The sequence below is a fragment of the Acinonyx jubatus genome, chromosome X (genome assembly GCF_027475565.1).
Source record: "Acinonyx jubatus isolate Ajub_Pintada_27869175 chromosome X, VMU_Ajub_asm_v1.0, whole genome shotgun sequence".
Classification (NCBI taxonomy): Eukaryota; Metazoa; Chordata; class Mammalia; order Carnivora; family Felidae; genus Acinonyx; species Acinonyx jubatus.
The window spans coordinates 1658447-1682699 of record NC_069389.1 but is presented as its reverse complement, the minus strand read 5'-3'; the positions used below and the strand labels follow the sequence as shown (position 1 = coordinate 1682699).

The window sequence follows — 24253 nt, the reverse complement described above, 5'->3', positions numbered from 1 at the left end:
AAGTCCAAGAAGGCTGCCTGAGATCACTCAGGAGACAAACAATACCTGACATTAACACGGTTATTTGTGTTTGATAGTTGTGTATGGGGTCTTGGGGTGTGTTCTCCTGAGCATGTGACTCAACAATTTCCAAGCCCCGGTTGGTTATTTATTGGTTTATTATTGGTTATGTGAACGTCATAACCCCTGGTACCTGTGAATGTTCCCTTCTTTGGAAATAGGATCTATGCAGATGTTAAGATGACGTCTTACGAATCCAATGACAGGTGTCCTTTTAAAGAGAGGGGGGCTTGGGGACAGGCACACAGAAAGGGAAGGAGACCGCAGGAACACGTTGACGGGAACCAGAGCGATGTGTCTATAAGCTGAAGGACCTTGAGGATTGTGGCCACCACCAGAAGCTGGGACAGATCCAAGCAGTGAAGGATTCCACCCATAGCTTCAGAGGGAGCACAGCCGTGCAGATGTCTTGATTGTGGTGATCTATCAAGGCAGCCCAAGCAAACTCGTGCAAGGACTCCTACCCAAATCATGGAGGGGAAGTTAGACTCCATCAAATCTCTGGCACATCCTCAGGGGGAAATCCACGCACCTGTCCCTCCCAAGCCTTGGATGGACTACTCCCCATTCAGTTTCTGTGGATGAAGATAAATCCGTTGGCTCAGCAGCCTACGGGTACTTTAGACTAGTTCCTTTCAACGCATTATTATTTAATCCATATTATTTCTCAACTACCCAATTATTTCAATGACTCAAGACAAATTCAATCATAATTTCAATGAGTATTCTTTAATGGCTGATTTTTTTTTTGTTTCCCCATCAATGGTGCACACAGGACCTAGATACACATTTATCCCCAAGAACAGAGAAGAAGTTGACAGATAGCATCACCACCAATGGGCATTTAGTAATTTGGAACAGAAGACGAACCCATGGGCTCTCCAATTCCTTCCTTGAAATTTTGCAGGTGCCACGATCAGTTGACTTTGTCTGCCTGTGCTCCATCTTTTCCTCATGCCCCCACGGCAGATGTGTTCCCTTCTGTGTCGCACAGACAAAATGGGAACACCCCACAGCAAGGCTTTAGCCATATGTTGCCCTGATTCAATTCGGAAATCTGGTGCCGGACAGGAATGATGCTTTTCTTGTGTTCCTTCACAGCGTTGGCCACCGTCTGGATCACCACATTGTAAGAGGGCTCCGTGTCTGGCGTCAGAGGTGTGGACTCAGAGGGGTCCCTTGTGAGGTCAAAGAGCAGAGGAGGGTCATGGTAGGTGACCAGTTTTCCCGAACATCGGCAATATTGGGTCTCATAGCAGCCCTGAGCTCCTGGCGGCTGGAACACAGGTGTCACGTAATGAACCTTCCACACTGCCTCACCTGGACGAGAAAAGACACGTCAGCGACATCCAACCCATGTGCCAACCCATCTTGTGTTCTACCTTCTCAGGCATTTTCCCTGTTCTTCCTCCTTGCCCACAGGTTAAGGCTAAATGTCATTCCCTCCTTAGAACAACACTAAGAAATCAGACTCCCCTGGTATCATTTTATATATCCTTGGAATCTGTCACACGTTTCGCATCTCAAAACATATTATTTCTTATAGATGACCCCCATTCTTAGAATGATTTCAAAGAAGGTGTTTTCAGTGGCCACCCTAGAATAAATGGACTTGTCTCAACAAAGTGTTGAGAATGGACTTGAGTGGCTATAATCTTGGCGTCCATAGCAAGCAGGGGCTCATGTACTCACTGTCCTTTGGATGCCAGCGTGCTGCGTGGAGAAAGGCACCACAGTAGTGGAACAAGAACTCGTGCTCTGAGCGCTCGACATCTCCCTGAAGCAAAGGCATGAGGTCCTGGCCATCGATCACCCTGCAAACACACGCAAAGGGCATCAGGCAAGGGGAGGCTGACCACTGGGCTGTTTGAAGGATGACATTCATGGGACGCCTGGATGCCTCCATCAGTTAAGCATCTGACTCTTGATGTCGACTCCGGTCATGATCTCGCGGTTCATGAGTTCGAGATCAGGTTCTGCAATAGCCTGTTTGGGATTCTGTCTCTCTCTTTCTCTCTCTCTCTCTCTGACTCTCTCCTGCCCTTTCTCTCTTTCTCTAGCTCTCTGCCCCTCCCCTGCTGTCTCTCTCTCTCTCAAAAATAAACATTCAAAGAAGCAAACAAACAAAATACAACCAAATCACAATTTCATGTGCAATTGCCTTTCTACTTTTACAGGAAATCTTATAGGACCTCTAAAAAATCTTATACTTTTTCTCTTATATTAGAAAAAAGGATCTTCTACCTCATGTTAGAAAACAGTGATAATAAAACCTACCTTGTCATAAGAAATGCAATAATAAGTGTCAGATAATCCTAAAAATGATCATGAAAGAATGAACACTCTCTTTATTCTCAGATACAATGGTTGCCTGTGTTGATAATCCCTTAAGAGTTACTGTGCGCTAATTCAGTTTAACAAGGTCACAAGTATAGAATTTTATCTCTATATCTTAGCAACGAACACCTAGGAAATCCATTTTTTTAAACTAGCATTCACTACAGCATCACAAAACACGGTTTCCAATGTTAAAATTTTGTGTCCCAAAGCCACAAAACATCTGGTAAGAGAACTGAATGTCCAAGAGATGTACAATGTCCATAGACTGGAAGATGCAGAATTGTTAAGATGTCAGTTTTCAACAAGCTGATCTATAGATTTAATGCAAACTCAACCAAAATCCCTAAAGGGTCCTTTGCACAAAGTGAGCAACATGTTCTAAAATTTATGTGGGAGAACGAGCAAATAATTGTTAAAAAGAAGGAACGAGTTTGAGGATTCCTACTAAATCATTCCAAAATTTAGTACAAAGAAAGACTAATCAAGCCAGTGTAGTAAGGTCATAAGGGTGAGCATATGAATCAGTGGAACAGGAGACAATCCAAGAAACAGACCAATACATATGTCGGTCAGTTGATTCTCAACAAATGTCCAAGGTTATCTAGTCAAGGAAGAACTGTCTTTCCATAAATGTCACTAGAACGATTAAATATGTAAATGCAGGAAAAATAAATCTCAACCCATACCTCACACTATATAAAAAATCATCTCAATATGGACCATAAGCCTAAATGTAAAACCTGAAACTGAAAAAAAAAAAAAAAAAAAACAAACACAAGAAGAAATCATAGCAGGAAGTCTTTGTGACCTTTGAATAGAAAAATGCGATTTAGATATATTACAAAAATTACAATCTGTAAAAGAACAAAAGAGGTGCCTGCATGGCCAGTTGGTTAAGCACCCAACTCTTGGTTTCAGCTCAGGTCATGATCTCACAATTGGGGGGATCAAGCCCAGCTTCGAGCATGGAGCCTGCTTGGGATTCTCTCTCTCTTCTCTGCCCTTCCCCTGCTTGAGTGCATGAAATATCTCTCAAAAAGAAAAAAAAACAAATAAACATTTACAAAAAATTTTTTAAAAGTTTAAAAAATTTAAAAAAAGTAAATTGACCCTTATCAAAATTGAAAACTGCTTTTAAAATAACAAGCTAAGAGAATGAACAGAAGCCACAGAACGGAAGATAGGACTGGCAAAATGCAGATCTGATGAAAAACTTGTGTTCCGAATATATAAAGAACTCTTACAATTCAACAAGAAGAAAATAAAATGCCCAGTTTAACAAAACAAAAATGGACAAATGATTGGAACAGACACTTGGCAAAGAATGGACACGGATGGACCAATAAGCACATGGAGATGTGTCCAACACCATTAGTCCTTAGGGAAACACAAATTAATAGCATGATCAGATTCAACTGCATAGTTATTATATAAGATGGAAAAGACTGGCCATAGCAAGTGTGGCCAAGAATGTGGAGCCACTGGAAATCATACATATTGCTGGTGGGAATGCCAAATGGGGCTGCCATCTTGAAAGTCCATCTGAGAGTTTCTCATAAACATTTATTGATACTATGACCCAGATTTCCTGCTCTTGGTCATTTACTCCAAAGAACTAAAAATTGATGTCTACCCAAAGGCCTCTGTGCAAACATCCAATGCAACTTTCATCATAAAAGCCAAGTTTCTTTCTCCAAAGCTCACATGCCTCTCATGGAGCCTCTCAGCTCAGTTTTCCACTGAAGAGTAAAAAAAGTACTGGGAATAAAGATAAGATGTTTTTAGAACTAATTCTGCAAAAAATAAAAAGCAAATCAATTCTAGGAAGGAAATCCTAATCAGAGATCAGAGGACAATATTTTTTGGGGTTGTAATTCTGCAGAACACTTTGAGTTCAATATATAGATTATACCAATGTCCCAAAGTCAGTGCACCCCACTGATGTCTTAGAAAATTATTTTTATGACTGTGATCAGCTCAATTAAATAAAAAGGTACAGGGGCACCTGGGTGGCTCAGTCAGTTACATGTCCGACTCTTGATCTCAGCTCAGGAGCTCTTGATCTCATGGTTTTTGAGTTCAAAACCCCGTGTTGGACTCCTCACTGGTCATGAAGCCTACTTTAAAAAAAACACTGCTTCTTCACTAATATTACTATGGTTTAAAAAAAAATGGATCATTTAGGGGAGCCTGGATGGCTCAGTTGGTTAAGCACCCAACTTCGGCTCAGGTCATGATCTCGTGGTTCGTGAGTTCAAGCCCCACATAAGGCTCTGTGCTGACAGCTCAGAGCCCCTGAAGCCTGCTTTGAATTCTGTGTCTCCCTCTCTCTCTCTCTCTCTCTCTCTCTCTAAATATAATGGATCATTTAGCTCAAATCAATCAATATATTTCTTAGGAGACCAGAATTGTATTCTGTTCCTATTTTATATAAATTCTCAATAAGTCCTATTATTCCCCAAAATGAAGGTTAAAAAAAAAAATAAGTTGGTCTTTCTTTGCTGCTGTTTCTAATTTGCTTTGGGATTTATTTTACTTTCCTTCAGAACTAGGTGAATATGGAAACATTACAATCAGTCTTTGGGCCCTTGATGAAGACGTGTCAGTGGGTTGGAGCCACTAGAATAGACTATCCCAAAGGCGCCTGCAAGGTTGCCTCGGTCCGTTGTCTCCAGGGAGTGTTAGGATTCAGTAGGAAGGGTCTCCTCCTGGTGGGATTGAAAATCACGATAGGCATTCGAGTATCCGTGCAACGTCTTACCTTCACATCAGCCTCCGGATCTTGAGCAGCAGAATCCAGGGGACTGTTGTGTCTCTTGCGTGGAGGAGTGTTTTACCACGTGCTCATCCCCAAACCTCCCCAGTGAAAACCGCACAGTGTCTGAGACCGGTGTCTTGTGCACCCATGACGTTCAAGAGGCACAGCCACGCACGAACCCGAATCTTTTAGGTACGTGTTGAGACAGAGTATGCTGCCTGTGTCCCGAACGCTCTGAGAACCACAATGGCGTGAACAGACGGTATGACATCACCTGTCCTGAGGGACCGTGCTTCCCGACACGGCCACCAGCGTGGGGAAAACGTCCATCATGCTCGTCGGTTCCTCGATCACTTTCCCAGCTGGTAACCTTCCCGGCCAGCGGACCAGTCCCGGGACGCGGATTCCACCTTCCCAGCCGGCCATGCCTTTCCCACCTACAGGGTGAGGCGACAGACGTCCAGGTAAAACAGTCGTGGGGGCAAAAGTGTTTAGAAATGTATTTGAAATGTACTTCTACTATTTAAAATATACTTAAATGTATTCAGATGTGTTTAAAATGTACTCAAATGAATTCAAAAATCAATAGCACGGACGATGTGCTCGGAGCCAGCACTGTGCAGAACTCTGAACGGGTCACCGGTACGTGTCCATGCAATTCCTTTTCCTTGGGCTGCTGATAGGTGTTCAGCTGAATAACTGATCACATTCAATATGGCTTATTAGCACTGGCTATTGCCTTCGCCTGTACGGCTGTTACCCCACGTATACACCTGCCTCGGCCCCAGCCTCCTTCACACCTTTACTCCAGAGGTACTCTCGCTGTCATTTCTGCAGGCACACTTCTGATCAAATGACAGCCCCATCCTAGAATTTTTTCAGGCTTTTTTTTTTGTTTGTAGATTTACCAACATGTCCTAGAATTTACTCATTCTTTTCTTTTTCCTGGTATGCCACCCTTCACGACAACGTAAATTCCCTGAAGGCAGGAATTCATTGCTGTTGGTCACTGCTGAATCCAGAATGCATGAACACACATTGAATGGAATAGTATGGATTTAGGTGTGCAAATTTATTACGCAACCCAGGGCATTCTACAGAATGCGCGTAGGCGTCAGCAATGACCCGCAACAACAGGCATAAACCAGGATTCCCTTGAGCACACCAGGAAGAATGGCCATCCTACGGTGTTCATGGATTCTTATTATTTCATTAAATTACTCAATCACAGCATGTTCAGAAATGGAGATTTTTAAAAAAATACCCTGATAGGCAAACATAGAGTTTCAAGAATTTGAAATTGAAATCGAAATCCCAATGTCCTCATGGGATTTATTTGATTTCCTAAGCGTGTACTTCACTTGTGCACTGATGCCCCACAGCCAGACTGAGACAGGGACGACCCTATCCACACAAAAACATTATTTCCTACTGAATCTGTATTATTACCGTTCATACAATTATAGATTCAGTTGTTCTGCATTCGATAGGAAAGCATGAATATCATTGATATTTTCCTCTAGAAAACACTTTGAACTGCCTTTCAATACCCATGCTAACACGTACTGAACATTTTCCAGACAATTTTCTCTTCACACCAGGGTACGTATTATACAGACCAGGACAACATGGCCTAATGGAACGTGTTTTCATGCACTAAATGTTGCATCAGGACAAGGAGTCGTTACCTGTGCATTTAATGACACAACCAGAGACATGCTTGCTTTTGTGGGTGCTAAGCCATATCCTTACAAGACAGCACCGAATCTTCCTTAATAACCCAGGAGCCTCTGCTTTTTGTCCTCCATACCCTGGCTACCAGATTTTTCCATGTCGAGTCTTCTTTCGACAGCCTTATAAATGTAATCAATGAGTAGATAGATATTCAGTTCATTGGCAGAGTTGTGCAAAGGCACATGGTTATGGTAATACTTTATAACCTCACAGGGTTTCCAGGCAGGCAGATTTCTAGATGTCCCTTCAGCAGAGTACCAACCCTGGGGACTAATTTCTCCAGAAATCGTGGCAAACTTAAGGTCAATTTCCTTGGTTAGCACGTTATTTTACCCAGAGCCAAACAAAATGAACTTGTTCACTTTTTCATGCATCAGTCGGTTCAGTTCACAGATTTCCATTATCATGAGCACGAGAGAGCTTACTTACAACCAGACCCGGCTCACCATCCCCCTCCTCACCTTTGTAGATTCCGTTCCAACCCCCGAGCTGGGCGTGGCCCACCCGTGCCTCCAAATGTCCGCCGTGGTCTGATGTAAAGTAGACGAGCGTGTGGTTCCTCACACCAAAATCATCAATGGCATCAAGAAGCTTGCCTGAAATAGTAAAAAAGAAAGAAAGAAGGAAGGAGGGAAGGAAGGAAGGAAAGAAGGAAGGAAGGAAGGAAGGAAGGAAGGAAAGAAAAGAAGAAAGAAAGAAAGAAAGAAAGAGAAAGAAAGAAAGAAAGAAAAGAAAGAAAGAAGAAAAGAAAAGAAAAGAAAAGAAAAGAAAAGAAAAGAAAAGAAAAGAAAAGAAAAGAAAAGAAAAGAAAAGGGACACGTGTAATGAACGTCATGATGAGCTTTGGGCTATAATGTTAGTCTGTGTTGCTTCTGCGGGAGTCATTGCAAAAATGTTTCTCATTCACGACGCGCCCCGCTTACAGTGGGTGATAGTGTGAGCTCCAGAACAGTGTGTGGTTGTGAACTTCTTCTCAAGTCCTCCTCCACATCTCATGTTGGTTGGACGATTATGTTACATTACTAATAAAAATTGATTTATTTTTTATTATCATTACTATTACCCGCTGCTATATTATTGCTTAATCGTATTTATTTTTTGAAGACTTTGTGATGCAGATGCCAACATTTATATTGGTGACCCCTAAGTCATGTTTTGCTTTTGCTGATTTTTCTTTTGGGGGCGTCATTGTTTCTATTCTTGATTTCCATGGACTCCTTTATTCAGGAATGAAACATTACATTGATGCTAATTGTTCCTCTGTTTGCCAGGAGCCTGAGGCATGCTACTTTTGGGTACATTTTTGGCATTTCGTAAGGCCCAGCGCTCTTTGTCTGTGTCGTGACTTCCCTGTGTTTTACTAGCTCTGTGCTCATGTGCTATTGTGATCTGTGTGTGTGTGTGTCTGTGTGTGTGTGCACACATGTGCACGTGTCTGGGCCTTCACGCGGCACACACATCCTCTGTGGGTCTCTGTGTCCCCACCTCTTATCTTCTTGCAAGGTCACCTGTCCCTTCTTGCAAGCACCCACTCTTATGACCTCACCATACCTTGATTCCATCTGCAAAGCCTCTATTTCCAAACACTGTCGCATGTAACAGATTCCAGCACTTACAACGTGGACCTTTTTTTGGGTGGGGGGGAGCTCAATGCAACCCCCAACACCAATTTTGCCTGACGTATCCCATCCCTGCCACTGTGCATTAGTGACCTCCCTCCTACATTCTCCTCCTCATTGGACCGTCTTCGCGGCTTCCTGTTTCGGCATCCCTGATCTGAAAGTCAAATCTTCTGCACGTCATTTAGTGTTTTAAGGTTTATTTTCGATAGTGCTTTCTTTGCGACCATAAAACTGAGACTTGACACTTTCCTTCAACTGGAGTCCTGTCAGATGTCCCTCAGGCACTTGGTAAGGAGGGCTCGCCACGTAAGAGTAATTAAGACTTTCATTAGACTCGACTTGGGCCTCGATATTAATTTTGGAATCACTAATATTTTATAAGAGTCACTGTGCCCACCCAGAACCTGGTATATTTCCATTCGTGAAAGTCTTCTTGTATGAGTCAGGTGTCTTCAATGTGGTCACCTACTTTCTGAACATATTTCTATATATTGATAATGGGTATTGGAGCTACTATGAATAGTAGCCTATCACCCACTGTATCTTGAAACGGGTTATTTTTAACATAAAGAGAAAGTATTACTTTTGGTGTGCATTTTTAACAGAGAAACACTGTCACGTATTTATGTATGTACATGTATATGAGAGTATATACATATATATATAAGCATAATAAACTAAATATACTATTACACTAATTCTATACTAGGAGTATACTATATAATGATCTCAATATCTTTTTTTAATGTTTATTTGTTTTTGAGACAGAGAGAGACAGAGTGTGAGCAGGGGAGGGGCAGAGCACAGAATCCAAAGCAGGTTCCAGGCTCTGAGCTGTCAGCACAGAGCCCAACAAGGGGCTCGAAGTCATGAAACGTTAAGACCACGACCTGAGCTGAAGTCGGACGTTAACCGACTGAGCCACCCAGGCGCCCCTCAATATCTTATACATTATCTTAATGCCTATATTATTATATATTATTGCTATAGTACTTATTAATTTAGCATGCTATTAATAATATAATATACTGATGATCCATGCATTTGTTGTATTATATAGTACAGCATATACAATTACTAATGATCTATGTACATGTTATATCATTACATTTTATGTTATATATTATATATGTGAAGTATATATTTAAGTTGATGCTGGACATCATGTATTTTCATGGTTACTCCCTAATTCATAATTTTTTTTGTTATATTTTTGAGAAAGTGAGCACAAGTGGGGCAGGGGCAGAGAGAGGGAGACAGAGGATCCCAGATGGGCTCTGTGCAGACAGCAGAGAACTCACGAACCATGAGATCATGACCAGAGCCGAAACCAAGAGTCGGACTCATAACTGACTGAACCACCCAGACGCATTTACGCTTTAAATGAGCATGTTGTGACTTGTCCTGAGATGTGTGTGTGCGTATGACTTTCTCAGACAATTGTGTCCTCTCCTGGGCTCCTGCTGCCCTGCCCAGGGGACCTGCCCAACACACCCAACCCATAACCCACTCCCAGCCATCACCGCTGCTCTGCACGCAGGGCCAGCCAAGCCTCTCCTCCTGCTCTCCTGTCCCATCTGTCCGCCTCACCCTGGACTCTCGCCGTCCCCTCCCGTTCTCCATGAACCTGCTCTGAGCTACTGAATTCTCTGGGACTCATTTTGGATGCCTTACTAACTAGGTACCAACCAGAGGATTTCCCCTGGGTCGAGCATTTGCATTGAAAGCCTCTAGGCAGGTTTGAGGAACCAGGAAGCCAGATGGGGTGGGGGTGGGGAGTTTCTGGAGCTTTCCAAACACCTGTGAAGTGGCAGGTGGTGTAGGGCAGGAAGTTATATGGAGGGAGACGAGGAAACATGGCTAGGTTCTTCTAATGCATCCTGTAAGCCCTCAGACTCCTACAGGCGGAAACCAAGAAAACCTAACAAAGAAAACATTGTAACACGGAGATCAGAGATTTTGGGGATTTGGGGTTTTGATATAGTTTCCAGGATGGGTATGTTGGAGAAAAATAAACATTTTTTTATCCTATTTCTGAAATGACATGTGGAAACGTGATTATGTATCCTGAAGACTCAGGTTTCCCTGGACAGACAGCATATACACGGCCCGTGAGTACCCACGCTTAGATATTTCGAACACTTTGTATTCATTTACAATATTAAAGCAAATCGAATTTGTTTTTGTTCTTTTTTTTGTTTCTACTGACCCCATCCTCAGTTGGAGTTAGTTTCAGACACACACACACACACACACACACACGCGCGCATACGTATGCCTGCATAAACACAGACCTGTGTGACTGTATTTCGTTCAATACTATTTCTATTTCTAATAATGTTTCAATCATTTCTGTATTTTGAAGACTGTGAATTGACAAGCTTGATTTCCAAGGCGTCTCTCTCTGTTCCCCGAAATCCATTTTGTGCTGCCCACTGGGGAGGCCAGCCTCGCCTGCGTTTCTGTGTTTCCCCGGAGGAAACCCTGAACCTGATGTGCCAACTAATACACGTGTGACAGAAACACCGGGACTCGCACTGATGGGGAAGCACTGAGCGTGCTTTTGTGGGAAGTTTGTCGAGGGCTGGCACCTGTGGCATCGTTGAGGCTGGCCGGGGGGCCGCATGGCTGTCCTTGACTATCAAAGCCCAGGCTTCCCGTGTCCTTACGTCCTGTGCCACTTACCCACCATGAAGTCCATCTCCTGAACGTTGTCCCCATACAAGCCGTGCTTGCTGGTGCCGATGAATTCGGTGGTCGTGGGAAGCGGCACGTGGACGTGCAGAAAGGAGAACACAAGAAGGAACGGTCCCTCACGGTGCCTGAGGACACATCAGTGACGCGGCTCGCGAGTTTGCAAAGTCCGGGAAAGGGAACCACAGTTAGCGAGACCGTCCCTCCTCTGCCTGCCCTAAGAGAGGGGATGCATGCACCAGGCGGCATTGTGGCTGCGCTGGGCTCCAGCATCCCCCAGCGTCCGGACCGCCCCCGGGGACACGTGCGGGACGGCTGCAGTCCTCAGTGACCCCGCCTGACACAGCCCCACGCTTTCCCAGGGCTGACGAAATCTGCAGGCCAGAGTCACAGCCAACAGACGCAAGGGATGCCAACTGTTTCACAACCCACGAGCAAGCACGGACAGAGACATCTTGGCAAGCTGTCCCCACACCTTTGGCCCTTCCTGTGAGGACAGAGAAGACAAGGCTGACCTACTTCGAGCCCTGACGATCCTCCAGGAAGGCAGGTCCTCAGCTAAACAGGGCAGCGCAAGACTCAAATGTGAGTCTTTGGGAAATTTCTCCTCTGACGACATGTCATGAGGGGAAATAATGAAATCATCATCATCATCATCATCATAAAGTTGCACCGTGGTGAGCTGGGCAGAATGGCTGGCGTCCCTCCAAAAGTGATGCCCATCTGGAAGCTCAGAATGTCATGGCATTGCCAATGGAGTCTTTGGGGATGTAATTAGTGGAGATGAGGTCATCCCGGGGTAGGGTGGGACCAGAATGCAAGAACAGGTGTCCTTCAAAGAAACGGATGGTTCACAGATATGGCACGCACACAGGGGAAGGAGGCTTTGGGAAATCAGAGGCAGAGGTCGGGGTCATGTAGGGACACGCCAAGGAACACCCAGCACCGACAGCAGCCACCAGAAGCTAGAGGACGCCAGGAACGATGCTCCCCTCACAACATTCGCAGGGAGCACAGCCCAGCTGACACCTTCCTTTGGGACTTTTCCAGTGTCCACAGCTCACAGAGAGTACGTTTCTGCTGTTTCAAGCCCTTCCATTTCTGGGACTTTGTCCTTGGAGCCCAAGGAAGCTGCTATATGTGCTAGTGAAGAATGAGATTATACAGATGCCGCCTTGCATGGCCAAAGGGAATCTGTAGATGCAATCAGGTTCAGGATCCTGAGACAGTGGGTGGATAATCCTGGATTATCTGGGTGTGGACCCAATGCAATTACAAGGTTCCTTGCGAGAGGGAGGCAATAAGGACAAAATCAGACAAACATGATGTGGGTAGGAGGTAACAGAAGCAGAGATGCAGGGAGAGAGCTATAAGCCAAGGAAAGTCTGCAGTCTCTCCAACCTGGAACAAAGAACACTCTTCCCTAAAGCCTCCCAGAATGAGTTCGTCCACCCAAAGCCTTGATTTCAGTGCCATAAGATGAGTTTGGGGTTCCTGACCTCCAGAACCATCGAATAACAAATCTGTGACGCTCTGAGCCACCCCCACTTGCGGAAATGTGTTCCAGCAGCCAGAGGAAACTCACACACTGAGAATCCAGATAAAAGTGATCTCTAGCAATCTCGAATCTATGCCACCTGTTCACGGCCGCATCGCTAGTCAACAGAATGGCTTCCGAAACTTCGGGTCCCCATTCCCCTTCGACATGGTGCCATGATAGATCGTATAGACCTTCTGAAACTCAGCACAGGTTTTGGTGATGGAAGTCCATTTCCACACCCCAGCATTTGTTCCTGATGTACTAATGTAAATGGTAAGCAACAGCATGAGTGGAACAGAATCGCTCATCTTGAGCTCTCAGTGTGACGGACCCACCTTGCAACCTGCCAGTGTGTCCCTCTGTGCATCTATGCCTCTGCACATGTGGCAGTTACCAGGGAATGAGGCGTTTGCCCTGATGAAACCAGCCATCGCATTGCATCTACAAGGCAAAGACGGTTTGATCTCTCTCTCTCTCTCTGAGAGTATAAATTTGTTTTGTGTCCTTGTGGCCTATGGGGTAAGGACAAAGCTAGCCACACATGGCCCAAGATCCTTCATATCACCAATCAACTCTACAGGGCAGTCAAACACACCAGCTTACAGATCCCTACCCTGTGATGACCTCATCTTCACAAATCACATCTCCAAAGACCCGATTCCAAAGTAACATCAGATCTGGGCTTCCAGATGGATGTGAAGTTTCTAGGGAATTCCATTTCACACTAGCCTAATCCAACTCACCATGGCACAACTGCTTTTTTAATTCATTTTTTTCCCTTTCTTTGCGTTTCCATATCTCATCGCAGCCGAAGTTTCTCAGAGTGGCATTTGTGTTCTGTGTGTCCCTGCTTAGCCGAGGACCTATCTTCCTTCTGCTTCAGCTTCATTTGGGAATGCCTGGCCCCTTGTTCGTCTTGTTCTTGCTTACCTTTCAGGATTTAGTTAACATGTTTTCTCAAGTATGGTTCCCTGACATCTTGGAAGGTTTCTACAGTTTGGACTGATAGCACCCTGAACTAATGCCCATTACCCTATTTCTTATCATGGGCTTGTACATCTAATGTCATCACTAAATGTGTACTTGTCCTTGAAGCCCAGACCCCAGGATGGTGATCAGTAAAGACAAAAGGTGAGCAAAAAAATGTGTTCACAGCCTTTTTCTAAAAGAAGATCCATCAGCTAGATGTTTCTAAATGTGGCTCCCTTGCAAACTTTCCAGTGATTATGTTCGGGATGCATAGGACTTTCTAACGATCACCACTGCCCTAAGCTGAATGAAATCCCTATGTATTCCATGCTCAGCGATAAGCCCTCTGATTTTAACCTCTCAAAAAGTTTTTTTTTCCCTAACAGGAAAAAAAAAATGCAATGGCCAACTTACTGTTTCCTGGCAAATACATCTGTTTCCTGGCAAATACATTTCCCATTGTACATTAATATACAAACAATATGCATTGCAAATTAATCAGCCAGTTTTGTAAGTCTCAGTCTAGTGTGAGTCTACCTGCTTGGTCTGACCAAATCTGAATTTCGAGGCCAACAGAGATATTGTGATTTTAATAAGAGGAACTCAAATGAGATACCACCTCCTCAGGCACTTCCTGAAGAGTCCATGTGAACTCCAAAACACGCACTATTGTATTGTCTAGCCCTAACTAGCAATATTCCATTTCTTAAGTCAACATTGTTCAAACCATCACCTTTTATGTTTAAAAAACACTCATTCTCTTATGGTTTTTAAAAGACTCCTGTCTTATCCAAATGGCCAACAGGCACATGAAAAGATGCTCAATGTCAATCCTCATCAGGGAAATACAAATCAAAACCACACTGAGATATCACCTCATGCCAGTCACAGGGGCTAAAATGAGGAAATCAGGAGACTATAGATGCTGGTGAGGATGTGGAGAAACGGGAACCCTCTTGCACTGTTGGTGGGAATGCAAACTGGTGCAGCCACTCTGGAAAACTGTGCAGGTTCCTCAAAAAATTAACAATAGATCTACCCTACGACCCAGCAATAGCACTGCTAGGAATTTATCCAAGGGATACAGGAGGGCTGATGCATAGGGGCACTTGTACCCCAATGTTTATAGCAGCACTCTCAACAATAGCCAAATGATGGAAAGAGCCTAAATGTCCATCAACTGATGAATGGATAAAGAAATTGTGGTTTATATACACAATGGAATACTATGTGCCAATGAGAAATGAAATATCGCCTTTTGTAGCAATGTGGATACAACTGGAGAGTGTTGTGCTAAGTGAAATAAGTCAGTCAGAGAAAGACAGATACCATATGTTTTCACTCTTATGTGGATCCTGAGAAAATTAACAGAAGACCATGGGGGAGGGGAAGGAGAAAAAAAAAGTTAGAGAGGGAGGGGGCCAAACCATAAGAGACTGAGAACAAACTGAGGGTTGATGGGGGGGTGGGGGAGAGGGAAAGTGGGTGATGGGCATTGAGGAGTGCACCTGTTGGGATAAGCACTGGGTGTTGTAAGGAAACCAATTTGACAATAAATTTCATGTTAAAAAAAAAAAAATATATATATATATATATGTATGTATATATATGTTTTAAAAAGACTCCTGTCTTTAAAATACTCATTGTTAAATCCATTAAAATACATGGATTTTGAAAGAAAATGACCTTTACCTTTCCATAAATGAAGTCGCCTCCCTCACCATGATGGAGCCAGCGCGCTCTGCCTTCATCGGCTGTTCAGTGATCTCGTGCTCGCGCATGAGGAGGCAATCCCAGTACAGAGGGGATTTGTAACTGGAGAACCAAAAGTAGCCCAGCAGAAAGATAAAAAGAATCATGGAGAAGATGAAGGACCAGGGAAGACAGATCAAGCGACTCAGCTTCCCCAAGGCAGCCGTGAGTGCAGCAACGGCGACCAGCTGAATGCAGAGCCAGACTTTGCCCCCGATGGCTAATTCCGTGTCACGCGAGGGATCCGGCCAGCAAGGTTCAAACAGAGTGAATGGCATGCCATAGAAGTAATCAAACCCATAATTATATGGGTGATGGCAGTGGTCATGTCGGGAATCACAGTTTAAGCCTTCATGCCATTTGCCTGAAATGACAAACAGACAAATAATGCATAATATGCACACACGCCACCAACACTGTGTGACTTCTTTACTGCACAAAAATCTGTGTCAAGACCTGGTTGTGAGAGACCAAATAGGAAAGAAAATTAAAGGGAGGAAAACACACTTGTGAGTCTGCGGCAAGGATGTGAACTGGGCAGTTTCTCGTTCACAGGAAGAAAAAAAGTCATAGCCACAAAGATGAAGACACGAGAGAGTCAGTGTAGACTATAGATGATGGATAGACAGGTGAGTAGGTAAGTAGAAAATAGATATTAGATGATGAGATACATATGATATAAGATGGATAGATGGATACATGAGTGGCAGATGAATGGATGGATGTATGGGTGGATGGATGGATGGACGGACGATGGATAGATAGATAGATATGATGGATGGATAGATAGATAGATAGATAGATAGATAGATAGATAGATATGAAGGATGGATGGATGGATAGATGGATGGATGGTTGGATGAATGGATGCATGGATGGACAATGGATAGATTAGATAGAAAGATAGATAGATAGATAGATAGATAGATAGATAGATAGATAGATATGATGGATAGATAGATAGATAGATGATAGATAGATATGATGGATAGATAGATAGATAGATGATAGATAGATATGATGGATAGATAGATATTATGGATGGATAGATATGATGGATGGATAGATGGATGGATGGATGGATGGATAGATGGATGCATGGTTGGATGATGGATAGATTAGATAGATAGATAGATAGATAGATGTAAATTATAGCCATGAAGATAAATGATAGAGGTAAGATAAATGATACATGATGAATAGATGGTGGGTGGGTGGAGACAGTACATAGATAATGATAAATACAAATAAAATCATGGCAAACAGATGGGTAATGTATATATGCATACATAGGTGGATAGATAGATATATGATAGATGAGTGGATGTGTGGGTGGACGGATGGATGGACACATAGGTAACAGATAGATACAGAGAATAGATAGATGGATAGATAGATAGGATGATAGATAGATAGATAGATAGATAGATGACAGATAGTTAGTAGATATAGATAAATGATGGAGAATGGACCAGGCATGCATGAATAGATGGTTGGATAGATGGCTGGCTGGAAATGCCAGAGTCTCCCACTAAACTTCACTGAACTTTATTTGATAAAACTTGCCACACGTTTTGAATGGTAACAGAAAGATCCATGTTTGTCCTGTTAACATGAGGACTGTAACAGAATCTGATCACGTGTATCCACTAAACCGTTAATGGTTCCCCCCATGGAGTTAGGGCCACATGAAGGATGCACAGATTCACATCTCAGAGCACCTGAGGGACTAAGCACATGAGAACCAGGACTACTGGCCCAGGCTTTTCTGTCCTGCGCCTCCATGAAGACTGTTTTCTCTGATCAGTGTCAAATTGGTTACAAAAGTCAATTTAAAATGGCATGTTAGGGGCGCCTGGGTGGCTCAGTCAGTTAAGCGTCTGACTTCGGATCAGGTCATGATCTCACAGTTTGTGAGTTCGAGTCCCACATCGGGCTCTGTGCTGACACCTCAGAGCCTGGAGCCTGCTTCCGATTCTGTGTCTCCTCCTTTCTCTGCCCCTCCCCTGCTCATGCTCTGTCTCTTTCTGTCTCTCAATAATAAATAAGAAGACAAGACAAGACAAGGCAAGACAAGACAAGAAAATAGCATATTATTCTGGAGATACCCAGGTGGTTCAGTCAGTTAAGCATCCAACTCTTGGCTTAAGTCATGATCTTACCGTCACTGAGAGCACAGAGTCTACTTGGGATTCTCTCTCTGCCTCTTTCTCTGCCCCTCTCCCCTGCTCTCTCGCTCTCTCACTCTCTCTCTCTTAAAATAAATAAATAAATAAACAAACAAACAAACAAACAAACAAACAAACTTTAAACTAGGATGTTATTCTCAAGCCAATTGAAACCCAGGCTCTCAAATAAAGACAGTAGGTGTAGCTGCACTTGATTGGGGTGACAGACACAGGGTGTTGACATTTCTCAAAAGTCAGTTTTTAGATATTTTTTTTCTATTTGGGTGATGGTTATAGGGCATAGAGTTTTTACGGACTCATTAGGTGACACTCTATAAGAAGTTAATGATGCGTAAAGCTATTTGTGTGTTCTTGAGAGAGCTTGTCACATTTCACAAGTGATGTGTGGTGAATGGGATGACGTATTCCAGAGTCTGCAGAGAATAATGTAGAAATCACAGTATCGTACAGAGTTCTATGCAAAGACGAAGAACACAGGATTATACAGAAGCACGTGGGGTGGCCATCTGGCAAGGACTGGGGGTCTGGTGGGAAGCTGTCTTCCGTCATGCCTGAATTGTCTGAAAAGAGTGAACGGGCGTCGTTTAGGAAGAAGTGTGTGTGTTGGTCAGGGGGCATTAGGGCAGATGGTCCCAGGTGAACAAAGCATGATGAAGAATTCTGGAGGACACAGGGAACACGTTTCCTTGGGAAAGACCGTATGATAGATTAAGCAGGGTTAATTTTGGAAAGTAAAGAGAAAGCTCACAGGTAGCCCACAGAGTGGTGGATATAGAGTCGACATCACACGGAGGGCCTTCTCTGCCACAGCCAAGATGCATGCTCCTTTGGAAACAAAAGGTTTCCAAGAAAACCACATCGAGCATAGAACGATGCAGATTATTCCTTTGTGTAAACGAGGCATGCCCGTGGTTGCTTCTTACCTATCAATGCCGTACTATACCCTTGCCTCTTCAGTAAGGCTGCAAATGTTGTCTCATTGCGAGGGAGTCCAGCAGGAGCTCCGAGCGTGGAGATCACACGGCTCACTCTGTTAGAAACCATTCCTAGACGGGATGGGAAAAGAAAAGCAAAAAGCAGAAGGCACGCACAGTGAGTAGGTCCCCGTGAGATGGAGAGGAGAGGGAGTCACGGGGAGTTCAGGAGCTGGAAGACGCAGACATGACGAGAGAGGATCAACAAAACCATCTCGTGGGCGAGGAAAATCACGTCCCGCGGACAGAACTCACACCGGGCCCCATGGTGCACCCCTTTACCCGCTTGCACGCACACGCACGACACTACCAGATACGCACAAGCACACCACTCAAATAACACTCTACACGTAGCCTCTTGCAAATTTACAACAGGACAGGGTGTCATTTCAGTAGACACGTGTGACTGAACCACTAACACAGGCCTACTCTTGGCAGGGGGATCATTGTGTCGGTAAAAGAGCCAAAAAATGAAATCACGAAAACCTGAAATCCTACAATCTGTATGTGTGTGTGTGTGTGTGTGTGTGTGTGTGTGTGTGTGTTTCTGATAATAAGTTTTAGTATTTGTAGAAAAGATGGATAAGCCAAATGTCTGTGAAAAACCTGACACTGGGGCATCCGGGACAAGTGGACATCTAGGTTTTGAACTTCTCCGAATTTACATAAAGTGAGCAGCAAAGAAGAAAAAAGAGAGTCAAATCACATAGACGTTTACTACAAGGAGAAAAAAAGAATAAAGAGTTTAATGTTCACTGGACCTGATGCGCCCTAGCACCCGCTAAGCCAGATATCATCAACTTCAAAAGATCTGAAAATGAGTCAAACATGTGTCTGGGCAAGTACACAACAGAACTTTTCATAAGAGCCTAAAGCCAGAAACAATCCAATGGTTAGTCAATCAAGGGACAGATAAGCAAAAGCCTGTTGCATCCATACAATGGTTGAAATGGGTGCTGAACGTTTGAGACATTGTGCTAGGACATCCTCGTGACAGCCCGGATTAGCGTAGGCGTGTTCTGTACGTTAAGTCCTTCTGAGACAGCTTCTCGTTCTTGCCCTGGGATGGAAAGTCCTGCCTACGCCCGATTGCAGGCCACGGAGGAGAAACATTCAACTCTAGGTGAATAGACATAACTCAGCTACGCAAGGTGGGCTTGGGTTGACTAGGAGAGCAGTGCTTTCCACACAGACGTCCGCAGCTGTGTGTGCATGGACGTGTGTCTGCCCTTTTTGGGGCAAACTTTTCGAAATGACCTAGTCACCTACTCACTTCCTCATGGCTTAACATGTTCACAGAGAGTAGCAGAGGTGCGTCCATCTACACACCTGATCGGATAGGGTATCTTCCCGTGAGGAAGGCGGCCCGGCTTGGGGTGCACATTGACGCTGCGGAGATGTGGTGTTTCAGTTGTACGCCTTCCCTTGCTAAGCGGTCGATGTTAGGAGTCCTGGAAAGAGAGACAGAGGGGAATTGCAGAGGGGACAAGAGGGGACAGAGAGAGAGAGAGAAAGAGAGAGATAGAAACCAACAGCTCTGTTTGCTGTGATTCCCTGAGCTCAGAATCAGAGAAAAAGTAACTGCACACTGCGCCTAATTTCCTGGTTTCTGCCCGCATCGTGGAGAAAATACAGCTGAGGTTTTAGGCAGTGGCTGTGTGTTGCACAGTCGATATAATTTGGTTCTGCAATGTGGTATCTACTGCATATATTCAATGAGTACATTTAATGGCACTGCCTTTTAAGATATATGTAAAATTGGGGCGCCCGGGTGGCTCAGTCAGTTGAGCATCTGACTTCAGCTCAGGTCATGATCTCACAGGTTCATGGGTTCAAGCCCTGCATCGGAGCCTCTGCTGACAGCTCAGAGCCTGGAGCTGGCTTTGGATTCTGTGTCTCTCTCTGCCCCTCCCCCCCTTCTCCCCCCCCCTCAAAAATGAATAAACATTAAAATTTCTTTAAAATAAAATATATGTAAAAAAGCGTCTGTGTTTATGGGCTGATGAATTAAGGCTAATGACTTACAGACCTTAGTTATGCCTAGCTACTAATAGACCCAACGACAAGTTCAATGCACAGGTTCTATAGACAGACGTCTTTGCTCCAGACAAAGTTTGCAACCTCTGCCTCATGATTCCCTAGAAAGGTGTGTGGAGGTTGCAGAAAATCAGACAGACTGTACAGAAGAGAGACAGCCCCCTGGCTGGAAGCCAATAAAATGTAATGAGACCTGGCTTTCTTCGTAAGAGAGAAGATGGGACAACATGGAATTGTTGAATTCCACGTATAGACTTCACACGTCTTGCCTTGATGCACTCCTAAGCCTACGTGTTTTGTTTTGTTGCCTACCACAAAGCTCTGAGTCTATTTCATGTACATTTTTTCCCTTCAGAATGCCCATTCTTACAATACAAGCACCTCACCGTAAAAGGTCTGTTGGCTTCCAGAATTAGGAAGGGTGCAATGTCCAGTCCCGCCGAGAAAAAGTATGCGTCAAAATCGTCGCTCATCATAAAAGTGCATATCGCAGAGGGCTCATGACATGGTAGGTAACTACTCTAAATGCCTTGCATATGTGAGCCCACACCTGTACACTGCTCACCTGCACGCTTGACCGATAAGAAAGATAAGAAAGACACACAGAAGTCAGGTGACTTGTGCCAGATTTCAGAACCAGTAAGTGCAGAATCAAGATTCAAGTCCAGATGGTCCTGATTTTAATGTTATTGGCTTCTTTTAAAGGCAAATTCCATCCCATAAGTTTGGTTTTCCACATGATGTAGTCATAAAACGTTATCAACCTCCCAAGCCTAGACAACAAGTGAAACAGCACAGCTCAACTCGAAGCCATACCTCATCGTGTCATTGCCAAAGCAGCCCAAGTCACCGATCCCAAGATCGTCCACTATCATCAGGACAATATTCGGCTTGTCCTCATGCACCTCCTGGGCCCCACGTGGGCTTAGGAGTAAACACGTCCAAGACAGGGCGATGGCGAGGATCCTGAGAAGGGACAAAGGATTTTACAAGGATGGCTTCAAGAGCTCCTTCCCATTACCGTGTCCCCATGAATGCAGCAGGGCTCACGGGAGACCAGGCAATCTCCCGAGGAACAGGCGAGCCTCGAGAATGTCTCCTCCCAAGCATTGACTGCCACTGTCGAACGGGGCCCACAACGCACCAAGAGAGGCTCCCCTGGGTTTCCTGCTCACACACACAAAATGCTCCTCCAGGACATGAAGTCTGAAATCATTTACTTGAAGACAAAGCATTTCTTACGTCAGGGGCAGTAAAACTCCTGAGATCACATCCCTGGAAGAAGGAGCCCGCCGACTTTCCTTTGCACTGGAATTCAAACGCGGGTGGGCACAGAGTTTTGCTGAAGGGACATTTGGTTGGAGGGAAGGAAAACACCAAGCCAAACAAAGAGAAACCAACCCCGGGGCAAAGGAGAAGGGAGAACATGGTTGAAGACCTGAATGGTGGAAAAGGAGCACCCTGGAATCTGAAGACTAGTTTAGTCTGCTTCACGATTTTGCTCAGTCCCCATTTTCCCGGAGAAATATATAATACCCTTCCCACCGGGTCCCTACTCAAGTAGCAGGTAATGAATATTGGGTGCTTGAACTATTAGTTGTATCATCTCCGTCTGGTTTTTATTCATGTCTGAAGACCCACCTCAAAGATTTCCTCTGGGAAGGAGGAGACAAATGGTCACTAACCTTCCTCTGCTCCCAGAACCTTTGTATGAACATTTGGAAACAACACTAGCCATATTGAGTTGCTTTTCTCGCATCCTGTTTTGACATCATTTCACCTATTTTGTCTTAGACTTACTGAATCCAGAACATCAGTGTAGACATCTATGGCCAACCCTACCCAGGAATGGCTGTCACCTATAAATAACAGAATCTATAAATCTGGGGAATTCACAGATGTCCCCAGAGTGTCCATTAGATTCAACACACTTGCACAACAGCGACTTCCCTCACCTGAGCTTCATGATACAGTGCTGAGTGGCTTCCTATTATTTTCTTTGGCCAGAGGAAAAATGTGCTGAAAAACATAAACGTGTTATTGCCACACTCATTACATGAGTCCCCATTATGAAACCCTCATGAGATTACAAAGCCATTATTTCTACTTCCAACATTTCAAACTGGTTTTCCAAATCTATCAAGATATGACCTTTCCATCGTTAATGACCTACTGCTCATAGTTTATTTTTAAGGAGCTCATCCTTAGGTGCCAAGTCCTGGGTCCACCTGCTTCTTTCTGCCTCTTGAGACAATTGGCTTAGTCTCTAAAGCTTTGCTAAAACACGTCTGGATGGCAGTAGAGTCTTGAGGAGCAGCTGAACACAAGGGCTTATGCTCAGAACGTCTAGGTGGGATGAATTTGGGTCCCCTGAAGAGAGGTAATTACTTCAGTGAAGCTACTACTTTGGTTTTGTGTCAGCGCAAATTCATACGACTCTACGGTAACCTATGGATAGCTAATCCTTGCATATAAAGAGGGTGGGAGCTATGATAAGCCCATGATACAACAGCGAAATATATTGCAGTGAAAGAAAACAGATACCCATCTCCCACATGCAAGCTATTACTCCAATTTGTACTTAAAATAATATGGAGAACATACTAAGAACCACCTCCTTTATCAATCTGTCTTGCCCCTAACGAGATGCCACCAGAGACCACAGAGAACGAGCCGTTGGCTAAGAAATGGAAAGGAAGCAGGGAGAACGGAGAGAAGGTGACTCAAACAAACACTGGTCTGGAATCAACCTTTCAATGCCTAAGCTGGTCCATTGGGTTCTAGAAAAGAGTCAGCCAAAGGGGTGTCCAAAATCCCACCTCTGCCCATGATGACAGAAACTAAGCGAAAAGTGAGAAGTGTCCCACACGTGCAGCCTCACAAAGCTTCCTTGACTCACCGGTCCACAGAGTGGTCTACCTGATGTCTGGGACAAAACAAGAAGGAGGTCTTGAAGAACACTTGGTTCTCCTCAGCAGCCGCCTGGAGTCTTTAGCTGAACGTCAGCCTCCTCTTACCACCTGTCTCTGTGATGGGGAGGCCGGTCCACACTCTGCCCACCCAGATGGTTCAGATTTGTGAGACACAAATGAGGCAACCTGATTTGCCTCCCTGATTTGCATCTCCTGATACAAGCCCAGGGAAGGGAGGGGGGGAATTACAGTCAGTGAAACACTTGCAACCTTCCTTGCAGTAACTGAGTGTTCTTATCTGTGACTAGCACCAAAATGATTCATCAAGACGAAAAAGGCCAGCCCTCCTCCAGAAGAGTCATTGTTTGATCCTGTCCGTTGGATTCTGATGACTTCAGGAACTCTGGCATTGCCTCGGGGCGATCTGTGAACCCAACTAACGGAGAGAAAATACGTCTCCCTGACCCCCCAAGCTTATTTCTGAATTCTGTTTGGCAACGTAAAGTTTGGGGAGTAATCTGGGGGCTCGTGGACGTACTATTTGTCAACATCGCCATTACGCACTAACTGAAGCAGAGTGAAACAGCCACTCTTCCACATGATGGACAGATCTGGGTGTAGAAGAACCAAGGCATTGTCATCCTACCCCTGAAGAAAATATCATGAACACCC

At 44.4% G+C, this 24253-nt stretch overlaps 1 protein-coding gene across 1 annotated transcript; it reads right to left on the bottom strand.

Annotated features, from left to right (window-relative positions):
- Window positions 1-711: 711 nt before the first annotated feature.
- Window positions 712-24208, bottom strand: ARSF (arylsulfatase F). Its single transcript, XM_015080198.3, has 11 exons — window positions 23569-24208; window positions 22625-22688; window positions 21486-21635; window positions 19962-20083; window positions 18582-18704; window positions 15410-15833; window positions 11200-11336; window positions 7354-7488; window positions 5433-5595; window positions 1753-1874; window positions 712-1380 (listed from the first exon to the last, which is right to left on the bottom strand). Exons 2-11 carry the CDS (start codon window positions 22633-22635, stop codon window positions 1013-1015), a joined length of 1755 nt encoding a protein of 584 aa, XP_014935684.1. The 5' UTR covers window positions 22636-22688; window positions 23569-24208; the 3' UTR covers window positions 712-1012.
- Between the last annotated feature and the right edge of the window lie 45 nt (window positions 24209-24253).

What these genes read in the sequence shown, in the direction of transcription:
- ARSF (XM_015080198.3), bottom strand. An exon ending in GCGACTTCATTTATGGAAAG is followed by an intron (nt 11,337 to 15,409) that starts GTAAAGGTCATT and finishes ATGTGTCCTCAG; the next exon opens with GCACCGTGAGGGACCGTTCC. An exon ending in GGAGATGGACTTCATGGTGG is followed by an intron (nt 7,489 to 11,199) that starts GTAAGTGGCACA and finishes TTACTATTTCAG; the next exon opens with GCAAGCTTCTTGATGCCATT.